Source organism: Micromesistius poutassou (assembly GCF_964030765.1).
Source record: "Micromesistius poutassou genome assembly, contig: SCAFFOLD_6454, whole genome shotgun sequence".
Taxonomy (NCBI): domain Eukaryota; kingdom Metazoa; phylum Chordata; class Actinopteri; order Gadiformes; family Gadidae; genus Micromesistius; species Micromesistius poutassou.
Window position 1 is genome coordinate 1 of NW_028178449.1, and position 9,898 is coordinate 9,898.

General features: G+C 42.6%; 1 protein-coding gene and 1 long non-coding RNA gene across 4 annotated transcripts; both read left to right on the top strand.

Annotated features, from left to right (window-relative positions):
- The first annotated feature begins 567 nt into the window (after positions 1 to 567).
- Positions 568 to 5,541, top strand: LOC311374528. 3 transcript variants are annotated; one of them, XR_014643054.1, is made up of 5 exons: positions 568 to 845; positions 1,093 to 1,116; positions 1,617 to 1,686; positions 2,713 to 3,244; positions 4,573 to 5,541. It is a non-coding gene; the product is annotated as an uncharacterized lncRNA (long non-coding RNA). The 3 variants fall into 3 exon arrangements; XR_014643055.1 differs by having other exon boundaries at positions 2,713 to 3,207; positions 4,561 to 5,541; XR_014643056.1 differs by having other exon boundaries at positions 2,713 to 3,142; positions 3,937 to 5,541.
- A 2,159-nt stretch (positions 5,542 to 7,700) lies between these two features.
- LOC311374529 (class I histocompatibility antigen, F10 alpha chain-like) lies at positions 7,701 to 9,470 on the top strand (the record flags this gene model as incomplete). The annotated part of the gene is made up of 2 exons (XM_084490356.1): positions 7,701 to 7,810; positions 9,204 to 9,470. Coding segments are annotated over exons 1-2 (325 nt in total), but the record flags the coding sequence as incomplete, so codon positions are not given.
- Positions 9,471 to 9,898: the final 428 nt, after the last annotated feature.

Below are 9,898 nucleotides of genomic sequence, written 5' to 3' on the forward strand. Positions count from 1 at the left end.
CTCAACCTCAACCTCACCTCCACCTCCACCTCACCTTCACCCGACCTCATCTCCACCTCCACCTCCACCTCACCTCCACCCGACCTCATCTCAACCTCCACCCGACCTCCACCTCACCTCCACCTCCTGGTGCTGCTCTCAGGACGGGGCTGGGGTCAGGGTCAGGTCTGGTGACCCTGACACTTCCGAGTTGCACTTGTGACGTCATTTCCTGTCTGGTAGCACTATAGCGTTCCCGTTGGTCTTTGTGATCGTGTCATGCCATTGGCTAGTCCTTGTTTATTGTTAGCTACATTAGCCTCTTTAGCAAACCAGCTCCAAAACAAACAACACAACTCTACATTGTATCGCACGCACAGCAAGACCGTGCAATGCATACATTGGTGACCAGAATAAAGCAGCAATGTAATCAAGTGTGTAAGAGCATTTAAAATCAACATTAAAACGACCAACGTGGTACAAACACAAAGAAAATAAATCTCTTTACGGGCGCAGACATTTTAGTTGAGAGCGTCATCACTGAGCTCGCTCTACTCTCAGGATTCCGAGGGGGGGGGGGAGGGGCGACCAAAAGGGGGCGTGCCTCCGAGAAATGCCGCAAGAAAGCTGGGAGATTTCCCCACTTGGACCTCGGAAGGCTGGTGTCCGAGGCGTCTGGAACACACCATTACCTCCGGGTGTGAGCTGACGGAGGGGAGATGACTCCCACCTCACACACCTCACCTCCTGCTCTCCCCCTGAAGGGCTCCCGGGGGCCCTCACCGTCGTGGGCTCTGTGGTCGGGGCCCTCCTCCTGGTTGGAGCTCTGGTCCTGGCGGGAGTCTGGCGCTACAGGAAGAGGAACGGTGAGTGAGCCGACCCCTGACCCCCAGCTGCTCCTACTTCCTGTCCCCTCGCTGCGTCCCTTCCTAGACTCTGATTGGTTGTGGTGATACTCCAGCGGTCTGGTTGTAGAAACCTCTCCATCGCTGAATGACCAACCTCCTCTAAGGTCAAGGCCACAGTGATGTTGTGGCTTCAAGAATATGAAAGTAGAACAACATGAGGATGTTCACCACTGTTACAACACTGATCATTTCTCCTCATCCTTAGATTCAGCCCAACGTCCAGCAGCTGGTGAGTAACATGTGATTTTACTGCAGTTCTGCTCTCATGATTCACAATACTACCAACACAGAGACCATGGTGACTTGTCTCTGGACTATACAGTGCTGCTGATCTAGAAACATCTAGCTCTGTAGATCTAGATACATCTAGCTCTGTAGATCTAGATACAGCTAGCTCTGTAGATCTAGATACATCTAGCTCTGTAGATCTAGATACATACACCTAGCTCTGTAGATCTAGATACATCTAGCTCTGTAGATCTAGATACATCTAGCTCTGTAGATCTAGATACACCTAGCTCTGTAGATCTAGATACACCTAGCTCTGTGGATCTAGATACATCTAGCTCTGTAGATCTAGATACACCTAGCTCTGTAGATCGATATGTTACTAAAATTACTAAAATGATCCCTCTCTTCATCCCGTACCCCAAACATGACATACAAAATGTTGTGGAACAGAAAAGACAACCAGAGATATTTATAAGCTATAATTATTATTTTTTAAAGCTCCGCCACCAGGGGGTGCACTACCCCTACTTCCTGTGCCACTGCCTGACCCCTGACCCCTGACCCCAAGGTCAGTACTCTGTGACATCACAACTTTTTGGAGGATGGGTGGGAGGGCACTAATATCTTCACAGTACATTACTGCAATACTTCATGAGATTAACATACATAGTACTTCATCACAGTAATATATAGTACTTCATCACAGTAATATACATAGTACTTCATCAAAGTAATATATAGTACTTCATCATAGTAATATACATAGTACTTCATCACAGTAATATACATAGTACTTCATCATAGTAATATACATAGTACTTCAACACAGTAATATACATAGTACTTCATCACAGTAATATACATAGTACTTCATCACAGTAATATACATAGTACTTCACCACAGTAATATACATAATACTTCATCACAGTAATATACATAGTACATAGTCACAGTAATTGATTTATTCTACATCATCACAGTATTAGTAATATTATAACAGTATATCTCAGTGATAGTAATATTTTAACAGTATTTATCAGTGATAGTAATATTGTAACAGTATTTATCAGTGATAGTAATATTGTAACAGTATTCATCAGTAGTAGTAATATTGTAATAGTACATTTTTAACCGTTCGTTCAAACTGATTTTTGACCTAAAATTCTATTTTCAGAGTCACAGCTTAACAGTTGAATTTCATACTAGCTTCGTATATTTCCAGTTGGTCTCGTTGACGTTGAGGCGAGCGTGAGGACCTAGAAACACAATGTGAAGCTTGAACGGTTACGGTATTTCTTGTTTCACTGGCGCTAAAACGATGAATCAAATGTAAATATGATAGTTATGTATCAGCGTTTGTCTGTGGGGACGCCGTTTATATAGCTAGAGGCTAGCTGCTCGCTACATAAGCAGTCTACTCCCGGTAGAAGCTAAACTCTAACAATAATGCTTCAACAATCTTTTTCCCGCCAGATGAAAGAGACTCCAAGGAGTCCACCGCTACGGGCCCTATCATGTGGGCTCATGATGAGGGGGTGAACAGTGATGTGCTGATGGATGGCTGAAGCTCACCTGTGTTTCCTTGGTGTTTAGGGGCGGAGCTGAATGATGAAGAGGCTTCTGGTTGGACGGTTGATCATCATTCATAATCCTGACCATCAGGCGTGGGGCTCAGGTCCAGGCCCGGGGCGGCCAGCGGGACGTTCCGGAGGTTTCCCGTTGGGCCGGTCCACTTTCAAATGTATTTCGGGCCGCTTGGGTGAAAGAAAAAAATTACTTTGACCATTATTTTATCTTCTCCTAAAGTAGACGTTCTTAATTCATCTGACACTTCAGCCCCAGCATCACAGTATATATAATATGGATTATAAAACGGGTGGCTTAAATCAAGCGATCTGATTGGTTCCCAACCGTTGTATATTGAGCGCATACACACAGCTATGACGCCCGTTCAGTTTACAGAGTTCAGTATCACTCCGCGCCTAACTTGAACTGTTGTTTATTTATATATAAAAGCGATAGCGTAGTTCACTGAAGCCTAAAAACATGTTGATTGCTGGAGAGGGTGGAAATGTTGTAAAGCAATAGGCACACGGTCGGCAATTTAGCCTACTATCGAGTTCGAGTGAACTCGATAGAAGGCTAAATTGCCGACCGTGTGAATATACATAGTACTTCATCAGTACTTCATCACAGTAATATATAGTACTTCATCACAGTAATATACATAGTACTTCATCAAAGTTATATATATTACTTCATCACAGTAATTGATTTACTCTACGTCATCACAGTATTAGTAATATTGTAACAGTATTCATCAGTGATAGTAACATTGTAAAAGTATTCATCAGTGATAGTAACATTGTAAAAGTATTAATCAGTGATAGTAATATTGTAACAGTATTCATCAGTGATAGTAATATTGTAATAGTACATTTTTAACCGTTAACCTTCGTTCAAACTGATTTTCGACCTAAAATTCTATTTTCAGAGTCACAGCTTAACAGTTGAATTTCATACCAGCTTCGTATATTTCCAGTTGGCTGCTTGGGTGAAAGAAAAAAATTACTTTGACCATTATTTTATCTTCTCCTAAAGTAGACGTTCTTAATTCATCTGACACTTCAGCCCCAGCATCGCAGTATATATAATATGGATTATAAAACGGGGGGCCTAAATCAAGCGATCTGATTGGTTCCCAACCGTTGTATATTGAGCGTATACACACAGCTATGACGCCCGTTCAGTTTACAGAGTCCAGTATCACTCCGCGCCTAACTTGAACTTTTGTTTATTTATATATAAAAGCAATAGCATAGTTCACTGAAGCCTAAAAAAAGCCTGTAAAGCAATAGGCACACGGTCGCCGGCAATTTAGCCTTCTAAATTGCTAAATTGCCGGCGAACCAAGCTACCGTCTCTAGCCTTCTCTCTGAAGGACGCTACAGTGTGTTGCATAGCAACCGCCGTACACTTTGCCGGCAGCCAGGAGGGACTACTTTTCTGTATTCGTTAAAAAAAAATGCTTTTCCGACTTTCTCGCTTTTTCAAAATTGAGGGTGTCTATGACTTTAATTTCGCCATATTTACGTAACCGTTTTATAAAAGCAATAGATCACTTCAGTCAGTGATATACGGTCATTATACCACAGTGAAGGTATAATAACTGTGGTATAATGAGCGTATACCACAGCCTGTCGTGATCTATTGCTTAATTATAAAACGGGTGGCTTAAATCAAGCGATCTGATTGGTTCCCAACTGTTGTATAATGAGCATATACACACAGCTATGACGCCCGTTCAGTTTACAGAGTTCAGTATCACTCCGCGCCTAACTTGAACTGTTGTTTATTTATATATAAAAGCGATAGCATAGTTCACTGAAGCCTAAAAACATGTTGATTGCTGGAGAGGGTGTAAATGTTGTACAGCAATAGGCACACGGTGAGTGAACTCGACAGTAGGCTAAATTGCCGGCGAACCGAGCTACCGTCTCTAGCCTTCTCTCTGAAGGACGCTACGGTGTGTTGCATAGCAACCGCCGCGCACTTTGCAGGCAGCCAGGAGGGACTACTTTTTTGTATTCGTTAAAAAAAAATGCTTTTTTCGACTTTCTTGCTTTTTCAAAATTGAGGGTGTCTATGACTTTCATTTCGCCTTCATTTTTTCATCTTAACCGTTTTATAAAAGCAATAAATCACTTCAGTCAGTGAAATGTACTCATTATACCACAGTTAAGGGGGTCGGACAACGCCCCTTAACTGTGGTATAATGACCGTATACCACAGCCTGTCGTGATCTATTGCTTAATTATACAATGTACGGTAGTTCACCCCTCCCAATTATTCGAGTTGGTTTGGCCCATGTTGCGTCTCTTCTTGAGCGGTAACAGAAGAGAATCAGCGAAGCGACGAGTGTCGTCGTTCTGGTTGAGAAAAGTCAACGTGTATTCAACTGTTCTGAGACTGCTGCTCTGCACCACTGGTGGTGCAAGTGCGGCGCCTAGTGGCGGAAAACGGGAAGTGTTTTGGTGACGTTAGTGTTAAGTTGATGAGTTTAGTCTCCACGTGTTTCAAACGGAGAAGTGCTGTTGTAAGGCTGTTCTGAATATCGGGTCCTTGGAGGAATACGTCCGTAAGTTTCCTTTGGTTGTTGTCAGTAGATCGTCGTAATTAACACTTATGTCAATATGTAGGCAATACTTTAATATTTGTCAAGATATCATTTTATGTTAGCCCAGCTAATTATTTTTCCTCATGTAAATCATGCTAGCGCTATCTGCATGTGCGCAGGCTAACGTGTGTGTATGAAAATGTGAATATTTGGCTTATTAGTAATTATACTTTTGTTTGTACTCCATAGTTTTACATAAAAGAAAAATGCTTGGACTCTTCAATAAATCTCCGTCTTAAGAAGACAAAGCAGCTTGATTCTTTGCCGTTCTCTATCTGCCTCTAGCCGTCGTTAGGACACCACTGCTAGGACAGAATAGTCGTTGATTGTGGAGGGCAGGAGAAAGACCGATCTAAAAAAGAAGCACTGGAGGAAGATTCCACCCAATGAGCCAAAATAAACCACCTGTTTAGAGGACAGACACAAGCTGCAGCCGGTAGAGAGAGGTGGATCTAATGATTCATTTGCAACATAAATCAACATGTGTGAGTTAGCCCAAGCAGTAACCCCTTCTTTTTTTTTGTAGCATCAGAAGAGATAAGCCAGTCCGACACTGAAGAGGCAAGACTGGACAACATATTTCATGTAAAATATAAAAGACAGAACAAACGTGATAGATAGTCATTTATGTCAAATATTAAATATTGTTTTGCCTCAGAGCAGCAGTCCAGCCTGTCTGATGCTGCTGGTGAACCTGATAGACATGAAGAAGACAGGACTGAGGGGACAGGTAGAGAGGACTACAAATATTAAAATGATTTGATTTAAGATAACCCACACGTAGAACTGACATGATGCATTGAAATGATCCCAAATATGTAATGGGTTAACATTGTATTTTTATATACATAATTGATAGTTAAACCAACAGATCCTTGAGGTGGATTTTTCATTTGGCAAACGTTGATCCAAAAAGGGACAGTACGAGTTTTGCGCTGTTCATTTATGCAAATTCTTCCATCACTGAATAAAGTGGGCCGGCATGGGCCTGAAACTCCCGGGCCCAAAATGGGTCCCACTCCGGCCCTGCCGGTAACCCCAACAAACCCTGTGAAGCCCAATCCCCATGAGAGTCCCCCCCCCCCCCCCAGCTAAAAGTATTAAAGTTTAAACCTGGGTTTGCTCAGTGAGCACAAGTATAAAAAACATAAATTAAGAGAACGTCTCTGAAATGTCACATAGCCCCTCAATATATACCTGGCCAGAGACTGACAGCCATTTTTCTATATTGTCATTGCAAACATTGGTTAAAAAAAAGCTTGATTTATGTGAAGCAGTAACCAGCAGTGAGGGGCAGACAATGTGACATCTTTGTATGTTGTTAGATGTGACAATTCTTTCCCACTTTTTTCATTCCACTAAAATAATTGTATCTTGCACTATTTAGATCATTTTCAGCCTTGATTTACCTTTCTAGGCACATGCAATTTCTAATATTTTGTACATGGACAAGATTGCTTATAAAATATTTCCCAGTGATCTTCACAAAATTCTAAACACATGCACATCCCAACATTGACATGTGGTTGCAATGCACATATCCACGGATAAGGACTAGTTTTTATTATTTTACACAGTGGCAAAATTCTACGCGCGCTATTCCCGCGGTCTCATAAAAGGCCTCTCCATCCCAAAGTCCACATTTCCACATTTTCCTCTCTACATTAAAGCTGAATAAATGCAAAAAAAAAAAAAAAAATCATTGAACAAGTACATTTTTCTATGAACTGAACGTAACATATTGTTCACTAAAGAACTTGAACTTGAAGTAGTTCAGATTTTGTGACATTCTGAATTGATGCTTAGGTCCAGATGACATGATTATTAAATAGAGTTACTGCCTTAGTTGTGATGAATGAAACAGGTGTACAAATAATATCCACAACAATCTGAGATTGTAGTGATGGGCAGCAGGTAATGGAGAGGATTCATTTTAAAAGATAAGCACAGAATACTCACTCCAACAGTTTTTCTTCGGTTTCTAAAAAAGACTGTTAATGAACTGAACTTTGAACTAGTTCAAAACTGAATTGGTGAACTATGAACGTGAATTTATTCATTTTCTTTTGTATGAACTGAACTTTGAACTGGTTCATGTGAAGTGTGAACTTGCACTGCATATGATTCATATTCATAATTCACTCCCCCCCCAGTCAACAACTCTGTTGGGTCTGTGATAATATATGAAATGTGCTATACAAATAAATTGACTTGACTTGACTTGTCCGCCCGCATCTTCGCTACGCTTCGCTAACCCCCCCCCCCCACCCTCAACAATCCTGTCCGCCCGCAATGTGTGTGTGTGTGTGTGTTTGTGTGTCGGTGTAAAAAGCGCTGTAAAGAAAGAGAGTCTGAGAGAGAGAGACTTTCCTGATCTCCACACACACACACACACACCCTCGAGTCCCGCCGGTTCAGACGTTCAGGAGACCAGACCACCATCCTCCACACTCAGCATGAGGGCGGTGGGACTGCTGCTGCTGCTGCTGGGGCTCCTCTCCGGGGGGTCTGCAGGTAGGACCCTCACACCGCCTCTCTCGGTCCCAACTAGATCTAGAACCACGACTAGAACTGTAGTGGTCCCGAAGCAGCGCTTAGTTTCGCTGTCTTTCCTTTTGATCTGAAACTGCGTTTGTGTACAAACTCTAATTCGACCAATTAATCCACAGGATGATTAATCATTCACTTGTTCCGATATTTAAACCGATTTTTCAGAAACCAGTTTGCGTTTTGTTTCGACTGCGTTTTCATTTTGGGTCCGGACTGAGAAAACGAAAGTTAGTCTGAGACTGAACCAGATTGAGGATCGGGTTCTGAATTTGTTCTTAAAGTCAACAGATGTGTGTTGGATAATCAGAACCACTTTCATACTGTTCGATCCTACTCACTTTAATTATATATCAGTTCATATCATCATATTTATATTACAATTAAACACGAGCCACCGAGTGAAAGAGGAAATATTGCCTCCAGGTCAGTGAAGTGTTGCGCATTAGGTGGACATTCATGCACATTAACATTACGTTAATAATGGTATAATAATGTTCATTTAAGTTATTCATATCTCATAATACCAAAGGAAACTGTCTCATTAAAATGTTCACTTGATCAACAGAAGACATTTAATCTCACTATAAATCATTCCTCAGACATCCTTGAGAATGTAATGTATTTAATAAAATGGATAAAGGAATATACAGTTATAAGAATGAAACAGTTAGTAACATTAACATTTACATTGAGGGCGTTTATCAGACGCTTTTATCCAGAGAGACTTACAGGAAGTGCATTAGTCAGAAGAAAGAGAAACAACAATATATCTCTGTGGGTACAGTAAGGATGTTCATAGAACCAAGAGCCAGCACTAACCATCACTAGGTTAACCCATTCCCCGTAGACACTAACCATCACTAGGTTAACCCATTCCCCGTATACACTAACCATCACTAGGTTAACCCATTCCCCCTATACACTAACCATCACTAGGTTAACCCATTCCCCGTATACACTAACCATCACTAGGTTAACCCATTCCCCCTATACACTAACCATCACTAGGTTAACCCATTCCTAGTTGAGTGGAGGATTCAAATGAAGCTGTTTGTGTTTTAGACGAAGCGTTGTTCTGTAACCTGAAGAGATGTCGATAAAGTTAAAACAAATCCTCCATAAATGACCTGTAGACAGGGGGCGGAGCCAACTGCTGGGGAGGGAGGGGGCGGAGCCAACTGCTGGGGGGGGGGAGGGGGCAGAGCCAACTGCTGGGGGGGAGGGGGGCGGAGCCAACTGCTGGGGGGGGAGGGGGGGCGGAGCCAACTGCTGGGGGGGGAGGGGGGGCGGAGCCACATGCTGTCTACAGTGATGTAAAGTAACCTGTCTGTCTGTCTGTCTGTCTGTCTGTCCACAGTGATTCACTCTCTGAGGTATTTCGACACTGCGTCCTCTGGACTCTCATCCTTCCCAGAGTTTGTTGTTGTAGGGATGGTGGATGAGGTTCAGTTTCATCACTATGACAGCGTCAGTAAGAGAGCCGTACCCAAACAGGACTGGATGGACCAGGTCACCACAGAGGACCCAGACTACTGGGAGAGGCAGACTGGATACAGTCAGAGTCAACAGCAGGTCTACAAGGTCAACATAGAGATCGCTAAGAAGCGCTTCAACCAGACGGGAGGTAAGTTCATACATTATATATGTACACACACACACACACACACACACACACACACACACACACACACACACACACACACACACACACACACACACACACACACACACACACACGCGCACGCACGCGTGCGCATACACACACACACACACACACATGTCCAGACGCTGCAGTACTGACCACAGAGGGCATCCCATAATACCTCTAGAGCAGCACTCACACACAGAGTGGCCAGAGGTCATATTCACTATTATCTTTACACTACAGACAGACAGTTAACCTACAGACAGACAGTTAACCTACAGACAGTTAACCTACAGACAGACAGTTAACCTACAGACAGACAGACAGTTAACCTACAGACAGACAGTTAAACTACAGACAGACAGTTAACCTACAGACAGTTAACCTACAGGCAGACAGACAGTTAA